The 21,839-nt window shown below is 27.5% G+C and overlaps 9 protein-coding genes across 11 annotated transcripts; 7 read left to right on the forward strand and 2 right to left on the reverse strand.

The window, feature by feature from the left end:
- Window positions 1-2,203: 2,203 nt before the first annotated feature.
- Window positions 2,204-3,373, reverse strand: LOC113791222 (uncharacterized). The gene is given in 2 exon segments (XM_075823929.1): window positions 2,204-2,920; window positions 2,922-3,373. Coding segments are annotated over 2 exon segments (1,008 nt in total). The 5' UTR covers window positions 3,306-3,373; the 3' UTR covers window positions 2,204-2,296.
- A 72-nt stretch (window positions 3,374-3,445) lies between these two features.
- Window positions 3,446-4,744, reverse strand: LOC113791223 (testis-specific serine/threonine-protein kinase 4-like). Its single transcript, XM_075823930.1, is given in 3 exon segments — window positions 3,446-3,653; window positions 3,725-3,765; window positions 3,767-4,744. Coding segments are annotated over 3 exon segments (927 nt in total). The 5' UTR covers window positions 4,505-4,744; the 3' UTR covers window positions 3,446-3,505.
- A 289-nt stretch (window positions 4,745-5,033) lies between these two features.
- Window positions 5,034-6,796, forward strand: LOC113794806 (acid phosphatase type 7-like). Its single transcript, XM_027344949.2, has 5 exons — window positions 5,034-5,181; window positions 5,233-5,436; window positions 5,510-5,721; window positions 5,793-6,575; window positions 6,646-6,796. Exons 1-5 carry the CDS (start codon window positions 5,100-5,102, stop codon window positions 6,721-6,723), a joined length of 1,359 nt encoding a protein of 452 aa, XP_027200750.2. The 5' UTR covers window positions 5,034-5,099; the 3' UTR covers window positions 6,724-6,796.
- A 206-nt stretch (window positions 6,797-7,002) lies between these two features.
- LOC113794709 (acid phosphatase type 7-like) lies at window positions 7,003-9,054 on the forward strand. Of its 2 annotated transcripts, none has more exons than XM_075823928.1 (6): window positions 7,003-7,163; window positions 7,248-7,454; window positions 7,522-7,730; window positions 7,807-8,589; window positions 8,657-8,762; window positions 8,851-9,054. In XM_075823928.1, exons 1-5 carry the CDS (start codon window positions 7,070-7,072, stop codon window positions 8,732-8,734), a joined length of 1,371 nt encoding a protein of 456 aa, XP_075680043.1. In that variant the 5' UTR covers window positions 7,003-7,069; the 3' UTR covers window positions 8,735-8,762; window positions 8,851-9,054. The 2 variants fall into 2 exon arrangements, with proteins under 2 accessions (XP_075680043.1, XP_075680042.1); XM_075823927.1 differs by having other exon boundaries at window positions 8,657-8,749; window positions 8,851-9,051.
- A 121-nt stretch (window positions 9,055-9,175) lies between these two features.
- On the forward strand, window positions 9,176-11,079 carry LOC113794649 (acid phosphatase type 7-like). The gene is made up of 4 exons (XM_027344780.2): window positions 9,176-9,451; window positions 9,526-9,738; window positions 9,799-10,007; window positions 10,068-11,079. Exons 1-4 carry the CDS (start codon window positions 9,364-9,366, stop codon window positions 10,932-10,934), a joined length of 1,377 nt encoding a protein of 458 aa, XP_027200581.2. The 5' UTR covers window positions 9,176-9,363; the 3' UTR covers window positions 10,935-11,079.
- Window positions 11,080-11,205: 126 nt separating this feature from the next.
- LOC113794949 (uncharacterized) lies at window positions 11,206-12,207 on the forward strand. Its single transcript, XM_027345118.2, has 2 exons — window positions 11,206-11,571; window positions 11,651-12,207. The coding sequence occupies exons 1-2, from the start codon at window positions 11,343-11,345 to the stop codon at window positions 11,974-11,976; spliced, it is 555 nt and encodes a 184-aa protein (XP_027200919.2). The 5' UTR covers window positions 11,206-11,342; the 3' UTR covers window positions 11,977-12,207.
- On the forward strand, window positions 12,192-13,095 carry LOC113794660 (uncharacterized). 2 transcript variants are annotated; one of them, XM_027344797.2, is made up of 2 exons: window positions 12,192-12,468; window positions 12,527-13,095. In XM_027344797.2, the coding sequence occupies exons 1-2, from the start codon at window positions 12,192-12,194 to the stop codon at window positions 12,985-12,987; spliced, it is 738 nt and encodes a 245-aa protein (XP_027200598.2). In that variant the 3' UTR covers window positions 12,988-13,095. The 2 variants fall into 2 exon arrangements, with proteins under 2 accessions (XP_027200598.2, XP_027200591.2); XM_027344790.2 differs by having other exon boundaries at window positions 12,192-12,471; window positions 12,527-13,091.
- Window positions 13,096-13,695: 600 nt separating this feature from the next.
- LOC113794638 (long-chain-fatty-acid--CoA ligase 4-like) lies at window positions 13,696-16,707 on the forward strand. The gene is made up of 4 exons (XM_075823924.1): window positions 13,696-14,435; window positions 14,532-14,921; window positions 14,981-15,915; window positions 15,987-16,707. Exons 1-4 carry the CDS (start codon window positions 13,871-13,873, stop codon window positions 16,359-16,361), a joined length of 2,265 nt encoding a protein of 754 aa, XP_075680039.1. The 5' UTR covers window positions 13,696-13,870; the 3' UTR covers window positions 16,362-16,707.
- A 2,171-nt stretch (window positions 16,708-18,878) lies between these two features.
- Window positions 18,879-21,780, forward strand: LOC113794726 (uncharacterized). The gene is made up of 4 exons (XM_027344863.2): window positions 18,879-19,293; window positions 19,378-19,693; window positions 19,761-21,271; window positions 21,337-21,780. The coding sequence occupies exons 1-4, from the start codon at window positions 19,087-19,089 to the stop codon at window positions 21,760-21,762; spliced, it is 2,460 nt and encodes an 819-aa protein (XP_027200664.2). The 5' UTR covers window positions 18,879-19,086; the 3' UTR covers window positions 21,763-21,780.
- The last annotated feature ends 59 nt before the right edge of the window (window positions 21,781-21,839 follow it).

Consider the following 21,839-nt stretch of genomic DNA (forward strand, 5'->3'; position numbering starts at 1 on the left):
TGTTTATGGCCATCATCGACGATATCGGTAACATTTTGATCATGACCATCATCATCATCATCATCATCAAAATCAATATTACGATCATCACCATGTTTATCTACAATGAATAAATTGTTTGGTAAATTATTATCATCATCATTATCAATATTATTGGTAGGATTTTCGTCAAGATCTATGGAAATAAGATCGACATTACGATCGATTCGATTCAATATTGATGCATTTGTATTGAAAACAATATCTTCTAGTAATTTTTCTTCGTTATTGATGTTTTTCTTTTCATTTTTCAACTTTTCATCATCATCATTGTCATTAACATTACGATATTTTTGTCGATTTAATTTTGATAATTTTTTCTTTAATTTTTTACGTTTTTTCAATAAATCTTTATCCAATAACGGGCGATTTTTAAACATTTTTAAGAAAATCTTTTTTGATATTTAAAAATCAAAATAAAAAAACACGTGGTGCTCGACGAAAAAAAAAAAAATATTTGTCATGTTTACGCATAATGTGTAGTCACAATGAAACAAACTATCATACATAGCACATTTGGCATAAATCGTTTTGACCATTGTGACTACAGCAAAATCAATTTTTCTCTCAAAACACCATTTCAATTGTGGATCGACGATTGATTTTGACTGAAGAAAAAAAATTATTACAAAAATGCGAACGTAAACAAAATCCAAATCTTGACGACGATAAATCGATCGTTTGAGAGAAAAGCAAAAGGAAAAAAAATTTCAATTTTAATTGATTTGATCCATCGGAATTTGATTCAATCAATGAAATCAAACCAAAAATTTGTTCCCAAAAAAATATGAAAAATTAATTGAAATTTAAATATGAAACAAATTCAAGGTGAAATATCTGTTCGGGCTTCTTCCAACATAATAGCGATCCTTGTGGTCCTGATTGGGTGGTTTTAGAGTCCTTGACCTTTCCGGAAGAGCTGGGTCGGTAAAGCGTGGTACTTATAATGCAGTATGCCTTATGCTATGCCAAGATCCGGAGTTCGAGCCTCCGTTCCGGAATAACCATTTGGACTTTATTACCAATGATTTTTTTTTTTTTTTTTGAATTTTTTTTTCTAATTAATCATCCTTTTACGCAAGACAACAACAACAAAAAAAGAAAAACAGCAATTCAAGAATAGTAAGAATATTTTATTTATTTTACATAAGAATCAATGGCAAAAAAATAAAAAATCATCATGCAAATACCAATTTATACAATGTAAGTTCATGATATTTTTGTTGAATATATTGATATTTTTTCCAATAATGTAATGTACTTAAAATCAATACAAACACAGTAATGAAAATGCCCATTAAAATTAATGTCTGTTCAAATATTGCTATTGTTTGATTAATTGCTAATTGATTTTTATCTGGATGATGATAATCATCTGAATGATAATCCGATGAATTGATAATAACCATTGAATTTAAAGGTAGATCACTGAAAATTGCTGAAAAAAAAATCTTGAATTGGAAAGAAATTTTCAAGATTTTTAAAGCCACAATTTTTTAATTTGATTTGATTAAATTAATTTGGGAAAAAATTCAAGGAAATTTTTTTTGGGAAAAAATTTTTCAAAAAAGTTTCCCGCATAAAAGAATGAATCAAGTTTGAAATTTTGTCTTGTATTTTATATGATGATGTGAGTTTTAACTGAAAATTTCTTTCTGTTGATTTAAAAAACAATTTCATCCCGAAAATCGTTGTTTCCCAATGAGAAAAAGAAAATGTCAAAACCAAGTAATCATCAATCAATCATCAATCAATTATATTCACCATTCGATCTGTTATTGATTTTACTGACCGAATCAATAATCCAAAAGTTTTATCATTCATTTCAAACGGATAATTTTATTCGATCAATATTGAATTTTCTTATCAAATTAATCATTACAATAATAATATCATTAATTTTCTATATGGCCATTCAAAATCTAAGTTCATTTCAAATCAAACGTGAATTTATCTTTCTCATAATGTTTCTATTGATCATGATTCCTACATTTATTATGCTCATTTTGATGGACCAATTTTTCAATAATCAAAAATTGATTGGTAAAAATCACCTGAATAGGATGATTAATTCAATTAATAATTCAAAAATGTTTTAAAAAAATTGTAGATTTATTATCATTGTTTTTATCAATAAAATTTATTTCAAACTAGATGGCAGCACTCGTTCTAAAAATTTATTTATTGAATGAATATTGATTTTTTTGTTTGGTTGTTTGTTTGTTACGGTAATTTTTTGATGAAAAAAATCAGTGAATCAATTTTTTGGCTGATGAAATCCATTCCAATCATAAAGATCTAATTTTGATTCAAATCCAATGAATCGTTGAACATTTTGAAATAATTCACCTAGATTTTGATAATTTGGTTTTTCATCAAACGATAATTTTCGTACATCGGTTAAATATTGTTGAAATTCGGGTAACATATTTTGACAAATTGTTGATAATGATTTTTCTTTACAAACAGCAATACGTTCATGACATTCTTCTTCATTCGGATTATTTTCCAATTCTATCCATGGTAATTCACCGCGAAATAAATACGCTAATAAATAACCAATCGATTCAAGATCATCACGACGACTTTGTTCAACACCACGATGTGCATTGATTGACATATAACGTATATGTGTACCAATATGCAATGGACCACTTGCTGTTTCCATTGTAATGTGTGCTTTTTTTTCATCAATAAATGTTTTACACCATTTCAAATCAATAGCATACATCCACATCCATTTATCTAAACCACTAACACCATATAGGAAATGTTCGGGATTTATATTCTGATAGACAAATTCACGATCATGAAAATATTTCATCAAACAAATTAATTGATAACCAATTTGTGCCAATGCACGAATCGATAAACGTTGTTTTACATTTAGTCCACATATCCAATAAACTTGGTCCCAATAATTCCATAGCTAATGCTTCATAAACTAATACTGATCCACTATAATATGCTCTTGGTACACGTAACATTCCTGCTGATGTTTCCAATGATTTATATATTTTATATTCCCATCGTATCATATCAACATCATTTGAATCTTGATTATGTTTCATTTTGATAAAAATCCAACGTGTACGATCCGAATCATGATATGTTCCAAGATAATAATTGGGTAATAATTCTGAATTGAAATATCTTTCCACTAAAAAACGTCCATCCAATAATTCACCAATTGCAGTCGGATATGTTGGCTTTTCTGCGCGTGGTTTTTTCGATCTAGATCTAGATCGACTTTTTGATCTTGCCATTTCAAAAATCGAACCAACATATTCACTCTACTTTTTGCATTCGTTTTTATATTTTTCTATACAAACAAAAAAAAGTTGTTTTGTAAAAATAAATGAATTTAATTTAATTTTAAAAATTGATTAAAAATATATATGTTTATTTTATTGTTAATTTGATGATTTTATTACTTGATGAAATATAATTATTTTTTTTTGTTTATTTATTTATCAAATTCGCTCATTGTTTCATCATCAAACAATAACCATTGATGTGATAAAATATCTGTAGTAGTTATTCGTCGTTCTTCATCATATTCCAATAATTTTAATATTAAATCTTTTAATTCTTCAGAAATATTATCTCGTAACCTATTTTATTTTTGGATAAATCAAACAAATTTTTAATGGAAAAATGAAATCAATAATCACAAATTGTTTACCTTGAAAGTATATATGATTTATCCATATGTTCAAGCATCATTCGTTTTAGGATCCCGATGATGAAATGGAAATCGATTATGTGACATAGCATATAATAGAACACCCATTGCCCATGTATCAGCTTTGAATGGATTATATGGTTGTCGACGAAATATTTGTGGACAATAATATGGCAATGTACCGCAAAATGTTTCGCTTAAAACATTATCGTCATTCATATCCAGTACATCGGTAGTAAAACCAAAATCCGTTAATTTTATTATCCATTTATCATTAAGTAAAAAATTTTCAATCTTAATATCACGATGTGCCGTCCACATTTCCTCATGAAGATAATAAAGTGCTTGGCATGCCTGTCTAAACCATATTCTTGCTCGTCGTTCGGAAAGTATGCCATGTTTTTTTAAATATTTAGCCAAATCACCATTGGCAGCGAATTCCATAAAAACATAAATCTTTTTATTGGAACGAAATATATCATAAACACGAATTATATTTTCATGTCTTATTTCCATCAACGCGGCCAATTCTCTTGGTAAAAATTTTTGCATATATTTTTGACTACATCGCAATAGATCAATAATTTTGACAGCACAAATTTCATTGTTACGTAATCGTTCAGCTTTATATACTTCGCCATATGAACCGAAGCCAACAATGGTCAGTAAACGATAACCTTTTTTCGTTAACATCAATAATGTACGATCATCGATTTGTGGTGTTGTAGTTGGATCTGAAAGTTTGGCATGTCTTTCTTGACGTTTAGCTTTTTTTGACATTTACTTGCTTGTTATTATTGGATGTATGATGTGACTGACATCCAATCATTTAATAATTTCACATTTTTCAAATAAATTCCACCGAATGTTTTATATACAATATTTACTAGTCGAATACTTTTGTTATTAATTAACTTTTTTTAAACAAAAAGATTTTAATTCAATTTGAACAAACAAACAAAAATTATTACAAAACTGTTATCAACGGCAATGAAACTCATCATCATAATCATCATTAATTAATTAATTAACATCTTTTAATTGAATGAGTTTTAATGCATTTTGCTTCATTTTGATTCATTTCATTTTTGAAGATTGTAAAAAAAATTAAATTGATAATGATAATGAATCGATAAAACAAGACAAAATTTGAAAAATCAAAATAAATGTCTTATTTTTTTAATTATTGAATCTCAACAGGATTGATGTACTTCAGGTTGTCTCAATTGATTAGACTAAAATTGTTCCCAAGTATTTGATTTTTGTTTGTTACGTTGATTTAATCTTATCTAGAGATTTTTGCTATTATTTTTCCCTATTTAAAGTAAGTTTTTTCCCGGAATAATTTTCAAAGATCATCAGACAAAGCTTAATAATGATGAAATTCGTATTAATTGTATTTTTTTGCACCATAAGCATCGTTTATGGAATCGAACAGGTTCATATTGCACTTGGATGTAAGTTTGTTTTTGTTTTGTTTTCTTTTAATTTATTCAAATTATATTTAGCCAATGAAACGGAAATTATTGTAACATGGACCGAACCACATAAACATGATGATAAAACATCGGATGCTGTTGTTTATTATGGTCAAGCCAAATCATCATTTGATCAAAAAGTAAAAGCAATATCCGAATATTTTAAAGATGATAAAACTAAATACACAACATATCGTGCATTATTAACCGGACTTTTACCTGGAACTGAATATCGTAAGCCAAATTAACATATTAACATATTCTTATTGATTACCTTATTTGAATTGTTTTTTGTTCTATTCATTAGATTATAGAATTCAAATGGATGATTTGGAATCATCAATATTCGAATTTAAAACATTGAAAACGGGCGAAGAAAATTGGTTACCACGATTCGCTATCTATGGTGATTTAGGTTATGTCAATGAACAATCATTACCATATTTGAAAAAAGATGTTGAACAAAATCTATTTGATGTTATATTTCATATTGGTGATTTTGCCTATGATCTTAATGATGTATGAATGTTTGCTTTTTATTATCAATTTGGAAAAACAAAAAAACACTGAATGATTTTCTTTCTATATAGGAACACGGTAAAGTTGGACATCATTTTATGCGATCAATTGAACCGGTTGCATCAAAAGTACCATATATGACATGTCCTGGTAATCATGAAAGACATGATAATTTTAGTCATTATGATTCAAGATTTTCAATGATTGGTGATCGTAGTCAACCAATTCATTCGGATAAATTGAATAAACGTTTAAATAATCATTTTCACAGTATGACTATTGGACCAGCAACAATCATATTGTTTTCAACGGAATATTATTATTATACGAAATATGGTTGGCAACAAATCGAACATCAATATCGATGGTTAGAACAGGAACTGAAACGTGCTAATGAAAAACGTCAAAAACATCCATGGATTATTGTTATGGGTCATCGACCACTTTATTGTTTAAAAATGGGCGATGATTCATGTGATCATCAAACAATGGAACGAAAAGAAATTCGTCAAGGTATTCGAATGCATGATGAAGGTGAACGACAATATGGTCTGGAAGATTTATTCTTCAAATATGGTGTGGATATTCAATTCTATGGTCATGAACATTTTTATGCCCGGTTATTTCCAATTTATAAATATAAAATGTATAATGGAACTAAATCAAAAAATCCATATGATCATCCAGGTGCACCTATCCATATTACAACCGGTAGTGCAGGTAATAAAGAATTACATCCAGAATTTAATCATTTAAATGATTGGGTTGCCGAACATTTTTATGATTATGGTTATACAAGATTAATGTTTGAAGATAAATATCGTATTCGTTTACAACAAATATCTGATGATCAGGTAAATTAAAACACTTATCTTACTTACTTTCGATAAAAAAACTGATAATTTTTCCATTTTCAATTAACAGCATGGAAAAGTATTGGATGAAATTGAAATTGTGAAAAGTTCACCACAACCACATTGGATGAATGTTGAACACCATTGAAAATTGATGTTTTCTTCTTTAGCATTGAATAAAATATAATTTTTCGAAAATAAAAATTCGTTTTGATCATTAATTCAAAGGAATCTTTTCTATAGGTCAAAATTTTCATTTGGAAAAAGTATTAACATTTCCAAACAAAAAAAAAAAAATTGATTTCAAATTCAGACTGGTTTTCACATATACCTGGATGACATTCAAAAAAATAATTTTCCAATTGAAAATGTTACATATACTGTTTTGGAAACAAAAAAAATATCCAAATGAAAAATGATAAAAGTAAATTCAGTAGAGTTATTTTTCTTTTTGTTGATGAAATTTTTATCCAATTTTCAAACTTTTAGTGAAAATGAAATTATTATCGATTCTATTATTGATAATTTTTTGCTATTGTTTTGTTAACATCGTTTATGGAATCAAACAGGTTCATATTTCACTTGGAAGTAAGTTTTGTTTGATTTTTGTGTATGAAAACAAAATCCATTAGCATTAAAGTATTGAATTTTGATTGATTGATTATTATTTAGCCGATGAAACTGAAATGATTGTTACATGGATCAAACCAAATAAACATTATTATCATTCTAGATTCAACGCTAGTGTTTATTATGGCAAATCAAAAACATCATTAAATCAAACAGTAAAAGCAAAATCTAAATATTTTAAAGATGGTAAAACTAGATATACTACATTTCGTGCATTGATGACTAAATTGAAACCAGGAACTAAATATTGTAAGACTTTTTTGTAAAATTGATTATGTTAGCTCAATAATTTTTTGCTTTTGTTATTCGAAATCAGATTATAGAATTAAACTTGATAGTAAAAAATCATCATTATTTAAATTTAAAACAATGAAAAATGATGAAAATTTTTTGCCGCGATTTGCCATCTATGGTGATTTAGGTTATCGAAACGCCAAATCAATACCATATTTGAAAAAAGATGTTCATAAAAATTTAATAGATGTCATATTTCATATTGGTGATTTTGCCTATGATCTTAATAGTGTATGTATGGAGAAGACCTGCAATGATTATTATTATGAACTCAATAAACTGAATGTGATTTTCTCCTCAAATATAGAAACACGGTAGAATTGGACATAAATTTATGAAATTAATTGAACCGATTGCATCGAAAGTTCCATATATGACATGTCCGGGTAACCATGAAAGACATGATAATTTTAGTCATTATGATTCAAGATTTTCAATGATTGGTGATCGTAGTCAACCAATTCATTCAGATCCAATACACAAACGTTTGAATAATCATTATCATAGCATGACTATTGGACCAGCAACAATTATAATGTTTTCGACTGAATATTATTATTATACGAAATATGGTTGGCAACAAATCGAACATCAATATCGATGGTTAGAACAAGAACTAAAACTGGCTAATGAAAATCGTCAAAAACATCCATGGATTATTGTTATGGGTCATCGACCATTTTATTGTGTTAAAGTAGTTGATAGATCTTGTGATAATCAAACAATGGAACGAAAAGAAATTCGTCAAGGTATCCGGATGTATGAGAAAGGTGAACGACAATATGGTCTGGAAGATTTATTCTTCAAATATGGTGTGGATATTCAATTCTATGGTCATGAACATTTTTATGCACGGTTTTTTCCAATTTATAAACGAAAAATGTATAATGGAACCAAATCAAATAATCCATATGATCATCCAGGTGCACCTATCCATATTACAACAGGTAGTGCTGGAAGTGTAAAATCACATCCAGTATTTCATCAATCAGATGATTGGGTTACAAAATATTTGGAGGATTATGGTTATACTAGATTAATGTTTGAAGATAAATATCATATACGTTTACAACAAATTTCGATTAATCAGGTATTTGATTATTTGACTTATTTATGATTTTTTAAAAATGATTGATTTTCTTTTTTCCAATTAACAGCATGGAAAAGTTATGGATGAAATTGAAATTCTAAAAAGTACACCCGAACCACATTGGATGAACGTTGTACATCAATAAATCGATGATGATGATGTTAGAAATTGATGTTAAATTATTTATTATTTTTTGATTATAAATTAGCATTACAACTAATATTTGTTTTGTTTGTTTTTTTTTGTCATTCAATGCAACAGAATGGAAAGGCTATGGATGAAATTGAAATCATCAAAAGTTCATCAAAACCGAAATGTATGCGTGGATTTTGAACAGTTATTTTCTTGCAAGTTTATTACATCTTTTTAAAAAAACTTGGAAATCTTTTATCTTTTTGTTCGATCATTGATTGTTTTGGATTGATAATGTATTATGTTGATAAAAAAAGAAACATTTTTGTCATTTGTATTGTATTTGTAATATTGATAATAATGTAAATCTTATCAATTTTTTTCAAAACAAATCTCATTGATCGATAAAATCGATTTTTTAATCAAAAAATAAAAAAAAACAGAAAAATGACAGCAAATCTCACTTTAGTTCACTGCTGTTAAATTCTTTTTCCATTTCTTTTATAATGATCAATTGATTTTTGCATCAAAACACACAGAATGATCAAAGATGAATGAGGATGACAATGAAAATCATCAATTAATAGACAAAAATCTTTTCTTAGTTTTAACAACAACAACAACTTTAACATCATTAAAACAATGAAATCGTTATTAATAATTTTGCTAATTTCAATCATTATCGATAATTATTGTTTGACACTTGAACAGATTCATCTGTCACTTGGAAGTAAGTATTGAAAGATTTTTCTTTTGTTTTTGATCATTAACATTAATTAAACAAACAAACAAAAAAATTTTTAGCTAATGAAACTGAAATGATTGTAACATGGACAATACCTGAACAAACATGTCCATTACAGCAACAAAATGCTAAAGTATTTTATAGCCGGAACAATAATTCATCCAAACAATTACAATCATCAATTGCAGAAATGGAATCATTTAAAGATTTAGATATTAAATATTGTACATATAGAGCTTTATTAAATTCACTTAAACCAAATACAACTTATTGTAAGTTTGGGAAAAATTATCCAAGAATCTTCTTCATTCACTTTATTATTATTATCATAGTTTATTGGATTGAACAGGGAAAAAATAGATCCGATATTTATGAATTTAAAACATTACCAATTGGAAATGAATGGTTACCACGCTTTGCTATCTATGGTGATCTTGGTTATGTTAATGATCAATCATTACCATATTTGAAAAAAGATGTTGAACAAAATTTATTCGATGTTATATTTCATGTTGGTGATTTTGCCTATGATCTTTGTTCGGTAAGTTTGTTTGTCAATATCATATGGTTAATAATAACCTTTTTTTCAATTATTCCCAAGGAAAATGGTTGGTGTGGACATAATTTTATGCGAACAATTGAACCGATTGCATCGAAAGTTCCATATATGACATGTCCAGGAAATCATGAAGAATTTAATAATTTTAGTCATTATGATTCAAGATTTTCAATGATTGGTGATCGCTTTGATAATAATGATCATTTGATGCAAAACATTTCATTAAATAAACGTTTGAATAATCATTATCATAGTATGAATATTGGTCCAATTCATATTATAATGTTTTCAACGGAATATTATTATTATACGGAATATGGTTGGCAACAAATCGAACAACAATATCGATGGTTAGAAATGGATTTAAAACGGGCTAATGAAAATCGTCATCAACAACCATGGATTATTGTTATGGGACATCGACCACTTTATTGTTTAAAAATGGGTGATGATTCATGTGATCATCATACAATGGAACGAAAAGAAATCCGTCAAGGTATTCGGATGCATCGACGACCAAATTCCCCAAGACAATATGGTTTAGAAGATTTATTCTTCAAATATGGTGTGGATATTCAATTCTATGGACATGAACATTTTTATGCACGTTTAGATCCGATTTATAATTATACAATATTGAATGGAAAACATTCCAATAATCCATATGATCATCCTGAAGGTCCTATTCATATAACAACAGGTAGTGCTGGTAATCTAGAATTTCATCCACCATTTAATCAACTGAAAAATTGGGTTAGCTGTCATTTTCTTGATTATGGTTATACACGTTTAGTAATGATTGATAAATATCATATTCGATTACAACAAATATCGGATGATCAGAATGGTGAAATATTAGATGAAATTAATATTTTCAAAAGTCAACCACAACCACAATGGATGTTATGATAATTAACATTTTTTTTTCCAAAATCCTTCAAATTCAATGTTCCGTATAATTGAATTCAGTTTTTTATTTATTCATTTGTTTCATGTTTTGTCCATCAAAAAAAAACTTCATAAAATGTAAAATGCGATTCAAATCAAAGTCAAATAATAGAATGATGTGTATTTGATCTGTTGTTGGCTGTTGTCATTATCATCTGTTTAAACAAACATTTTTTTCATGCCTAATTAGTTATTTTTTTTGAAAAAAATTTATAATTAAAAAAACAAAATTATGTAATTAAAAGTTTCGTTTTCGTTTAAAAGATCCAGGTTAAAGGGATTGGATTCTGGGAAGAATATCATAAGTGTTTTTCCAATCAATCATTCCGTTGTCATACATTGATTGATTGATCGCATAGAATCCATCAAATGATAATAATAATGATGGAAAATTTTAAAATATTAACCATCTTTATTATTTCATTGTTTTTTTCGTTAAAATTATTCTGTTTTGCACAAGAAATTCAATCAAAAACCTTGCCATCATCATTATTGAATCAAACAATTTCAGTAAATAATAATGATAAAATACGAACGATTACAAATCGTATGTTGAACAATGTACGATGTTCATTCTATCAAAAAGCAATCATTCCAAGTATGTTTTCTATTTCTTTTCCGTTAATTTTAATTATTTTACAACCAAGAGTAATCAATTAATAACATTTACGTTACAGTGAAAAGAATATTTAATTTATCCGTTACAATACCATCGGATATACCTGAACAATGTAAAAAGAATGGTCCCGAATCAATAACATTGAATTTGAATGTAACTAATGATGAAAATGGTGGGGATGGTGGTGCATTACCAAATGAAACCGAATCAATACAATCGATCGATTTGAATGATGATGATAAATTGGATGATGGTATAACATCTTCTAAAGAATTTAATCAATCAATTTCGGAAGCAGAAATACCAATCAGATTTGATGATAATGAATCAAATGATAACAATGATGATAAGGTAATCGATGCAGATAAGAATCGAAATTCGTGACAACAATTTGTTGTTTGGGCAAATCAATCAACAAACAAACAAAAAATCATTCAATCGAAACACAAAAAAATGGATCATACAGTTGAATGATTACAGCATCATGTTGATGATGACCATTGTTGCTCTATTTTTTCATCATCATCATCATTTGGGTTAATTTTTTTTCCTGAACATTTTTTTTGTTTTTGAAAAATTTCATTAAATAAATTCAATGAATGAATGATGTGATTATTCAAAAAATGTATCGTTTAACTTATTTTCAATGTTGGTTATTCTTGATTATTTTTGTTGTTGTTGATTTGATGAATATTTTCATTGAATCTCATTCAATCATCATTCCAAATAACAAATCTTTGGTTATAAATCGTAAAGAATCAAGAAAATTAATTCAAACTGTACCAATTTTAGGACCACCAACATCACAATCACCATGTGTAATTTCAAAAAGATTATTTCTACTGTTATTATTACCAAAAGCATTAGTTTATAAATGTTGTAAGTTTTGTTTATGAAAAAATCTATAATTTTTTAAAAAATTTTAAAATTTCAGTTACGACAACAACAACAACAGAATCTATTGTTACTGAAACTGAAACTGAAACGGTGATTCCATCAACAACGATAATATATCCACCATATTATTATCCATATTATCTATTTTCCGAAAATAGTAATAGTCGTAGACCAACATCGTTAACAAATCGAAATCCAAATTATAATCGTCCAAGACGACGACGAAGACGACGACGACGAAGGAGAAGACGGCGTCGACCAAATCAACAACAACAACAACGTCGACGAAAAAAAAGAAAACGAAGAAGACGAAAACAACGTCCTAGATGGTTGGCAGTTGCCAAAAAACGTCCATTAAATCGACGACAAAAAATAATCGATCAATTTGATGATTCGAATGATAATGATGATGATTTTTTTAATTTGAAAAAATCAAAATTAACAAAACAACAACAACAACAACCAAAACAAAAACAACAAATTCATACTTTACTTTAATCACATTATTCAATCTCATGATGTTGTTGTTGTTGTTTGGTGATAAATATATTTTTTTTCTGTAAAAAAAAAGATTCACATTTATTTTCGATTGAAGATAATTATTATTAGTGAACAAGATTCAAATAGAAGAAAATTTACATTAAATGAAAAATGGATTGTCAAATTTTTTCTGCTGATTTTTTTTCTTGAAATAATCATATAATTGAAAATTTATCATTTTATTTCATTTATGCTAATCATGGTTTGTTGTTTTTCAATTTTCTTCCATTTTTTTTTTTTGTCCTTGGATAGGATTTATTGAACAGGAACTGTTGTTGTTTGTTTGTTTGTTTGTTTGATTGTCGAACAGAAACCAAACAAAAAATTGATTGATTGATTCGAACGTATAAGAAAAAAAATGATTGATAATTTCATTAATAATGATTATCATGATGATAATGATTTGCGAATAACTATGGTCTTATATTTTATTGGGTATCAATCTCAAATTATTGGGTACCATACATTTATTTTTTGATTTTTGATTGTATCAATTGATATCGCATTTTAAAAAAACGGTTTGTTGTTGTTGTCGGCTTTCGGGTTGTTATCATCATTATCAATTCACAGAAATAAATGTCTCACGATTTATAGATTAATTTTCGGTTATCTTGAAAAAGTAATCATTTGACTTACACAGTCTGAATGGTTTTTTTTGAATGGAAAAAAGAACGAACCAGCACTCGTTCAAAAAAACCTTTTCATTTATGATTTATTTTAAAACAGTTATTCAAAAAAAAAATTTCATATGTACCGAGTGAATAATAGTGATTGATTGAAGAATTGAACGGAAAATAATTTGATTTGAATTCTTGAATATCCATAAGCAAAAATAACAAACATGACTGAAAATCATCATTCAAATGGCGGTACAACAGCAACAACAACCGGTAATGGAATTCTGTCGGACAGCGATGATGAACAAATAACACCAAAATCCCCATTTTCAATGGGTGTTTTTATCGTAAAATTGATTGTAATATTTTTCGATATAATAACATTTCCAATTTATTATCTAATTCAACAACCATGGATTGCTATTAAAAAACAACGTGAAGTTGTTGCAGCATTAGAAAATCCAAACGATCCCTATTCACCATATGTACGGGTTGTTGATAATTTTCGTAATCATTATATAATGAAAGCACAAACATTACCGGAATCACAACAATTAGTATTGAAATTGAATCCAAAAAATATGCCAATTTTAGCACAAAGAAAATTATTAAATGTTGTTAAACAATCATCAAGAAGTGGTAAACAATTTACTAAATATCATCTTGGAGAATATGAATGGATGACATTGGAAGAGGTTGATAAACAGATTAGTAATCTTGCATATGGTTTTGTTGCTGAAGGTGTTCAATATCAACAAAATGTATTGATATTTTCTGAAACACGTTTAGGTAAGTTTTGTTATGCTTACCTAATTAAGCTGTTCAGGTGATAATTTTTCCTAAATTAATTAATTAATTAACTTTTTCATCCAATCTCAAAATTAGAATGGTTTTTATGTGCACATGCATTGTTTCGAATCGGTGCTGTTGTAGCAACATTATATACAACATTAGGTAAAAAAAGTGTACTATATGGAATACAGGAAACTGAAGTGGAACATATTATAACAACAAGTAATATGTTACCAATATTATTTGAATTGATTGATCAAATGACATTGGTTAAAAATATTTATGTTATTGAAGTACATCATGGTCTATTGAATTCAGAACCATTAACTGAACAGGATTTTAATAAAAAATTACAAGAACAAAATCGTTCGATAAAATTAATAACCTATGATCATTTAGCAAGAATTGGTTATTTACGGGAAAATGAACTTCAATATACACCACCAAAACCAAGTGATCTGGCTGTTATACTTTATACATCAGGTAATTGATTAAATCGATTAATGATAGGTGTTTCACAAAATTATTCTTTTAAAAAAAAGGTTCAACTGGTAATCCAAAAGGTGTATTGGTAACACATGAAAATTTTATTGCAACAATGCATGCTGCATATGCAATTTTTAATGAAGAAATTATCGATGAATATGATGCACATACATATTATGCAACATTACCATTAGCACATATATTTGAATTAATGGTCGAATCAGCATTGTTTGGTATTGGAATTAAAATCGGTTATGGATCACCATATACAATGATGGATAATTCAACAGCCATATTGAAAGGACAAAAAGGTGATTTAAAATTATTACAGCCAACAATAATGGCAGCAGTACCATTGCTTATGGATCGAATACGGAAAGCAATTACCGATCGTTTTGAGAAAAAGAAAAGTGTTTTTATGAAACAATTGGTTAAATTTTTTCTTGCTTATAAAAATTATTGGCTGGAACGTGGTTTTGATACACCAATGGTTAATGAATTAATTTGTAAACGTTTGAATGGAAATCTTGGTGGTAAAGTTAAATATATGATATCGGGTGGTGCACCACTTAGTCCGGATACACAACGTATGATGAAAGCATTTCTTAATGTACAGATTCTCGTTGGTTATGGTGCATCGGAAACATGTGGTGCAGCAACATTGATGAGCATACATGATTTATCGATTGGTAATGTTGGTACACCATTGAAAAATGTTAAAATACGTTTGATCGATTGGCTAGAAGGTGGTTATTCCGTTCATGATAAACCATATCCACGTGGTGAATTAGTTATTGGTGGTAAATCTATAGCTAAAGGTTATTTTAAACTACCGGATAAAACTGCCGAATCGTTTGAAGAAAAAGATGGTATATGGTGGTTTAAAATGGGTGATATTGGCGAAATTAATAAAATTGGTGCCATTAAAATTATTGATCGTAAAAAAGATTTAGTTAAATTACAATTTGGTGAATATATTTCATTGGGTAAAGTAAGTTTTTTCTCAAATTTTTTAAATTATCAAAATAACCAATTTATTCTATCCAAAAACAAAAAACCCAGGTGGAAACAGAATTGAAAAATTTTCCCTATGTTGAAAATGTTTGTATCTATGGTGATTCAATGCATACTTATGTTATTGCATTGATTGCGCCTGCACGAGCAAATCTAGCAAGATTAGCAGCGGAAATGAATAAAAAAGATTTAACATTTGAACAACAATGTGAAGATCCAGAATTGGTGGCCAAAATTCTTAGCGAATTGAAACAATTTTGTTCAAGTGTTGGCCTGCATAAAATGGAAACACCGCAAAAAATTAAACTTTGTTCAAAAGAATGGTCATTGGATAGTGGATTTTTAACAGCATCTATGAAAATTAAACGTCGTGAATTGCAAAAATTTTATGATGAAACTATTAAAGAAATGTATAATAATTAAGATAAAAGATATAGAATAAAAATAAAAAATTTAGCAAAAAAAATTGTTGTTAATCCAATGACCAATCGATGGATTGCTATCGATTCGATCACGGAGGTATTTCCAATGAAAAAAAAACAATAAAAACTCAATTTCATCATTCGATGACGTCAATATAGTAATATTACATCATCATCATCATATCTTGGTTGAAAACGTGTGTGTGTTAGGGGTTTTTTTTACATGACATTTTAATGGCTGACTATTGACAAAATCTTAAAACAATGAAAAAGAAAAAAAAACCACATGATTTGGCTAAAAAATCAATCAGAAAAATTTTATTCACAATAAACAAATTTACAATTTTTTTTTTGGTTGTTAAAGAAACATCAATATACAGGATTCAAGATTGGCCAATTTTAATTGTATAATAAATTGTTGTAATAGATTGAATATTACAAGTAATAATTCCAATATTATGGTTTTCATTGTAAAATCTGTAAGCATTTTATCGTTGTCGTCGTCGTCGTAGTCGTCGTCGTTATGATTGTTTTTGTTGTTGTTCAAATTAGATCGATTGGTTTATGGAAAAAAATTCGAATCGGATAAAATTCAATCAAATCATCAAAACATGAAAAAAAAACATTAAATATATATAATCTTGTTCAATCAATCAATCAATCAATTGAATTGAAAATTCAACAACCATTTCCTTTTCAAGTCATTGAACGATTTTGAATTTTGTTTTGGGTTGCTGTTGCCGTTGTTGTTGATGACGAAAAAAATTGACAAAATTTTATCAAGAAAAAATTATGTGACGAATTTCATTGCATTTTCCTGATACAAAAACAAAAAATCCTAATCAATCGATTGATAACGAATTTGAACTGGAATGGACAATTATTTGTTTGCTTTAGCAAAATTTTATCAAGTTTTTTGACCGGATTGAGAACACAAACAAACAAACACAGAAAATTCACATTGATTTTTTCATTCACCAAAAATTACTGACAACCAAATGGACAAAATGTACAGAAAATCTGGAAAAAACACAATAAAGTTGCTTGCTTTGTTTTGTATTTTGACGTTGATAATATCATTGGAAATAGGGGAAAAATATGAATTTTTTGATCTGCATACGTCAAATAAAATACCAAAATAAAAATTTGAAATAAAAATTTTTTCCCGTTTCTCAGCAACAACAAAAAAAATATTTAGGTCATCAAGTAAGCATTGCATTTACGTAAGTTTTTTACGTAAACCAACAACAGAAAGAGTTATGATAAGATTTGAATGGGAAAATAAGAGAAGAGAGATGACCTATTATATGAAATCATCTTTGTATATTTTTTTTCATTCTCAAATTTCTTCTTTTAATAACCGGATTTGTTCGGGTAATTCAAAATAGAAGAGAAAAACAAAATTCCGGTTTCTTTCCGATCCTCTTCAATAATCCGCAACTCCATTGCCGGTATGGTTGTCCTTTTTCAATTTTATATAAATTTCATCCGTTCGAAAATAAAAACAACAAATTAAATAAAATGCCTGCTCAAAATTTCCAATCAAACAAGACAATTATCAATCATTTAATCAAATCAATCGATGATTTTAAGAAAAAGATTAATATTTCAAATTCAAGAAAAAATATTGATTGTTTATCTTTCAATCAATCAATATTTACTTTAAACGAAAAAAAAACATTTCAAAAAAATTGTTACAGAATGTATGGTGGAAGAAAAAATGTCCTTGATATTTTTTTAAAAAACTATAAAATAATTCCCTCTTCTGAATAAAATTAGAAACATAGAAGAAAAAAATACATTTATTGGATTTATAATTAAACAAAAAAAAGTTAGTTAAAGATTTTTTAAATCTTTTTTCCTCTTCTTCATAATATTCATATGAAGAAAGTATGAAGAAAGTATGGAATTAAGTAAAAAAAATTGTTTAATTAAGATAATTTGTGATGAAAATCTGTGATAATTAAAAAAAAATTATGAATGAAAATGAATGAGAGAAACAGAAAAAAAAACAAAAATTCCAATCAATTCCACATGATGATAATGATTGAATTACAAGAATATCATTTCTTCTCTTTCTTCATACGTTTATTTGAAAACCAAAAAAAAAAAAAAAAAAAAAAATCTATTAAAAAAACTTTCGTTTTTCTTATCCAAAAGAGAAATTATTAGCGAAACAAGCAAACAAAAAACCCTATAGGCAAAATTTATACAACAAAATGGGCAACAATAATTATCATCATCATCATCGAAACGAATAAAATTCATCACCATCATTATTATCATCATAATCATCTTAAAGTAGTGTAGCTGTATTATTGTCGTTGAATTCATTCACAAACACACACAGAAAATATTCACAAATTCATGATTAATGAATGAATAAACTATTTGCCATTTTAAAGAATGACAGGGTAAATGAAATGCCATATCTCGTTATCGTTATTTTTTTAAAATTTTTATTCAATTTTTGTTGTTGTTTCTGTTGACGCAATCTTTTTTTTCTTGTTTTTTTTGTTGTTGTTCTGTTGTCCACCACCATCATCACAACAACAACAAAAAAATCGAAATAAAAATTTCGTTTTTCCATTTAAAAACTTCAATGATCGATCGATCGATCTTCAATCGATCACTATTATTATATCACTATCCATTCCTTTATTATATCCATTGTGTTTATTTATTTTATTTTGTTATTTTGTTTGTTTGCTTGTTTTTGTTTCATCATGGAAACCGATATTGATGCAAAATTAGATAATTTAAAATCAAAAAATATTTATCCACCACCATATTTAAATTTCAACAACACCAACAATAATAATAATGATAAGAGTGATGAAAGAATTGATCCACATCAATCATCAACAAAAGCAACATCAATCAATATTCAAAAGGTTAATCAAAGTAATAATCATCATCTTCATTCGAATAAAGTAAGTCAATAAATTCTTTATGTGAATTTGAACTGAAAAATTATCTCTTCTTGTTCTTTTCCAAACAAACAAACAAACAAAAAGTTACCAAATGCATTCAAACATGCTATTGTTGTAACATTGAAATTTATTTTCATGACAATTTTCATATCGATTATTGAGTTATATACAATAATAACATGGCCATTATATTTCATAATACAACAACCATGGAAAGCTAAACGTTTAAATGATCAAAAACGAATAAAAATATTTCAACAAAGTCAAGATCCAAAATTATCACCAATTTATGAACGTTTAGATAAAGAAATTCTTGATCATAATTTTTTAACTTATAATTCTATAACATCAATGTTTCAATCATTAACAAATCAATATGATCATAATCGTAATTGTCTTGGTTAGTATTTTTTTTTAAATGAATGATTTTGTTTGATTATCTAATCTCGGTTATTTAATCAATAAAGGTTATCGTCAAATTCTGTCGGAAGAATCAATTTTAAGTGATGATGGTCAAGAATGTCGTATGGATGGACGTAAATTAAAACGATATCATCTCAGTGATTATAAATGGTTAACATATGGACAAGTACAAAAAAATTCAGCACTTATTGCTAAAGGTTTAATGGCTAGTGGAATTGAAGAAGGTGATCGTATAATGATATTTGCTGAAACACGTATCGAATGGATGTTATCATTTTTAGCTATACCACAAGCTGGTGCTGTTTTAGTTACAGCATTTTCTAATCTAGGAATTAATGGTTTAAAATATTCAATTGAATCAACTGAATGTAATACAATTATTGTTTCATTTGAATGTATCCAGATATTACAAAAAGTTTTAGCCAATTCTACACAACATAATGTTAAACGAATAATATTTATGGAAGGATTTCATAAACCAGATTTTAAATTTTCCACTGAAATTGAAATATATTCATTGAATAATATTGTACAATTAGGACAACAATGCATTGATCAAAATCAAGATTTACCATTACATAAAGGATCAATGGATCGCCGAATGATTATAATGTTTACATCCGGTACAAATGGCGATCCAAAAGCAGCCATTATTACTGAAAAACAAATATTTACATCAATAAAAGCTATGTATTGTCGTGTACGATCATTAGTTAATGAAACGCATAAACATATTTATGTTTCATATCTACCAACAGCACATGTAATGGAATTAACATTAGAATTATTATTCTTTTTGGGTGGTGTACGATTAGGCTATGCATCACCATTTACATTAACTGATTCAGCACCAGGTCTTGCACCGGGTGAAATATCTGATTTAAAATTATTAAAACCAACAATCATGACAGCCGTACCATTAGTTTTGGAAAGAATTCTAAAAGAAATCAATGAAAAATTAAAAGCACGAACACCTGTATCGCAACAAGTATTTCGATTTTTAACCGATTATAAATCCAAATGGACACGTCTTGGTTATAAATGTAATATTGTAACACGATTATTATGTCCAAAAATTCGTGAACAATTTGGTGATGAATTAATATTTATGATTTGTGGCGGTGCACAATTAAATGAACGTACACAGGCAACAATCAAATCAGCATTAGATGTTACTTTAATTCAAGGTTATGGTTGTACTGAAACCACATCATCAGTAATATGTATGGATTTTGAAACACTTGACTATGGAAATTGTGGATCAGTTTTAGCCAATGTTCTCTATCGATTACAAGATTGGGATGATGGTGGTTATTCTGTACAAGATCAACCTAATCCACGTGGCGAATTATTAATTGGTGGTGATATTGTAACAAAAGGTTATTATAAAAATCAACAATTTACAAGTGATGCATATTTCATTGATGATAATGGTATTCAATGGTATCGTACTGGTGATATTGTTGAAATGTTACCAAATGGTTTTATCAAAATTATTGATCGTCGAAAAGATTTGATTAAATTACAAAATGGTGAATATATTTCATTGGGAAAGGTAAGGGTTTATTTTCGAATTTTAAAAAACTTTTTTTATATTTTTTTCTAATTAAACAAAATTAGGTTGAAGCAGCATTAAAAATGTCTACATTAATTGATAATGCATTTGTTTATGGTGATATTTGTGCAAATGATTTGATTGCATTAATTAGTCCAAATCGTAAAGCATTCGATGAACTAACTCGACAATTAAATAAATATCAAATGACAATTGAAGAAAAATGTTTGGATAAACAAATTGAAACAATCTATTTTCAATCAATGGTTGATGTTTGCAAACAAAGTTCATTAGCAACAAAAGAAATTCCAAAACGTATACGTTTAGTATCGGAAATTTGGTCACCCGATAATGACCTGTTAACAGCATCAATGAAATTAAAAAGACAAAATATTATGAAAAAATATAGCCAACAATTATCAGAATTATCTAATGGCAGATCAGATAATCATTTTATTAATAATAATAATAATTTAAATAATTTTAAATAATTTAATTTAATTTAATTTAATTTTAAAAATAAAAAAAATTTCTAAATATTGTTATAACAAAATGGATTAGTTCTTTT

Source organism: Dermatophagoides pteronyssinus, unplaced genomic scaffold, assembly GCF_027571235.1.
Source record: "Dermatophagoides pteronyssinus isolate colony J.1.1.1.1 unplaced genomic scaffold, Derpt_VIB-CSIC_2022.12 sq0041, whole genome shotgun sequence".
Taxonomy (NCBI): domain Eukaryota; kingdom Metazoa; phylum Arthropoda; class Arachnida; order Sarcoptiformes; family Pyroglyphidae; genus Dermatophagoides; species Dermatophagoides pteronyssinus.

Excerpts from the sequence above, each read along its gene's own strand:
- LOC113794726 (XM_027344863.2), top strand. The coding sequence starts at position 19,087 with ATGGAAACCGATATTGATGCAAAATTAGATAATTTAAAATCAAAAAAT. Across the intron at positions 19,294-19,377 it reads ATCATCTTCATTCGAATAAA|TTACCAAATGCATTCAAACA; the intron begins GTAAGTCAATAA and ends ACAAACAAAAAG. Across the intron at positions 21,272-21,336 it reads AATATATTTCATTGGGAAAG|GTTGAAGCAGCATTAAAAAT; the intron begins GTAAGGGTTTAT and ends AAACAAAATTAG.
- LOC113794649 (XM_027344780.2), top strand. The coding sequence starts at position 9,364 with ATGAAATCGTTATTAATAATTTTGCTAATTTCAATCATTATCGATAAT. Across the intron at positions 9,739-9,798 it reads TAAACCAAATACAACTTATT|TTTATTGGATTGAACAGGGA; the intron begins GTAAGTTTGGGA and ends TTATTATCATAG. Across the intron at positions 10,008-10,067 it reads TTGCCTATGATCTTTGTTCG|GAAAATGGTTGGTGTGGACA; the intron begins GTAAGTTTGTTT and ends ATTATTCCCAAG.
- LOC113794638 (XM_075823924.1), top strand. The coding sequence starts at position 13,871 with ATGACTGAAAATCATCATTCAAATGGCGGTACAACAGCAACAACAACC. Across the intron at positions 14,922-14,980 it reads TGTTATACTTTATACATCAG|GTTCAACTGGTAATCCAAAA; the intron begins GTAATTGATTAA and ends TTTAAAAAAAAG. Across the intron at positions 15,916-15,986 it reads AATATATTTCATTGGGTAAA|GTGGAAACAGAATTGAAAAA; the intron begins GTAAGTTTTTTC and ends CAAAAAACCCAG.
- LOC113794806 (XM_027344949.2), top strand. The coding sequence starts at position 5,100 with ATGATGAAATTCGTATTAATTGTATTTTTTTGCACCATAAGCATCGTT. Across the intron at positions 5,722-5,792 it reads TTGCCTATGATCTTAATGAT|GAACACGGTAAAGTTGGACA; the intron begins GTATGAATGTTT and ends CTTTCTATATAG. Across the intron at positions 6,576-6,645 it reads AACAAATATCTGATGATCAG|CATGGAAAAGTATTGGATGA; the intron begins GTAAATTAAAAC and ends TTCAATTAACAG.
- LOC113794660 (XM_027344790.2), top strand. The coding sequence starts at position 12,192 with ATGAATGATGTGATTATTCAAAAAATGTATCGTTTAACTTATTTTCAA. Across the intron at positions 12,472-12,526 it reads AGCATTAGTTTATAAATGTT|TTACGACAACAACAACAACA; the intron begins GTAAGTTTTGTT and ends TTAAAATTTCAG.
- LOC113794949 (XM_027345118.2), top strand. The coding sequence starts at position 11,343 with ATGATAATAATAATGATGGAAAATTTTAAAATATTAACCATCTTTATT. Across the intron at positions 11,572-11,650 it reads TCAAAAAGCAATCATTCCAA|TGAAAAGAATATTTAATTTA; the intron begins GTATGTTTTCTA and ends TTTACGTTACAG.
- LOC113794709 (XM_075823928.1), top strand. The coding sequence starts at position 7,070 with ATGAAATTATTATCGATTCTATTATTGATAATTTTTTGCTATTGTTTT. Across the intron at positions 7,164-7,247 it reads GGTTCATATTTCACTTGGAA|CCGATGAAACTGAAATGATT; the intron begins GTAAGTTTTGTT and ends ATTATTATTTAG. Across the intron at positions 7,455-7,521 it reads GAAACCAGGAACTAAATATT|ATTATAGAATTAAACTTGAT; the intron begins GTAAGACTTTTT and ends ATTCGAAATCAG.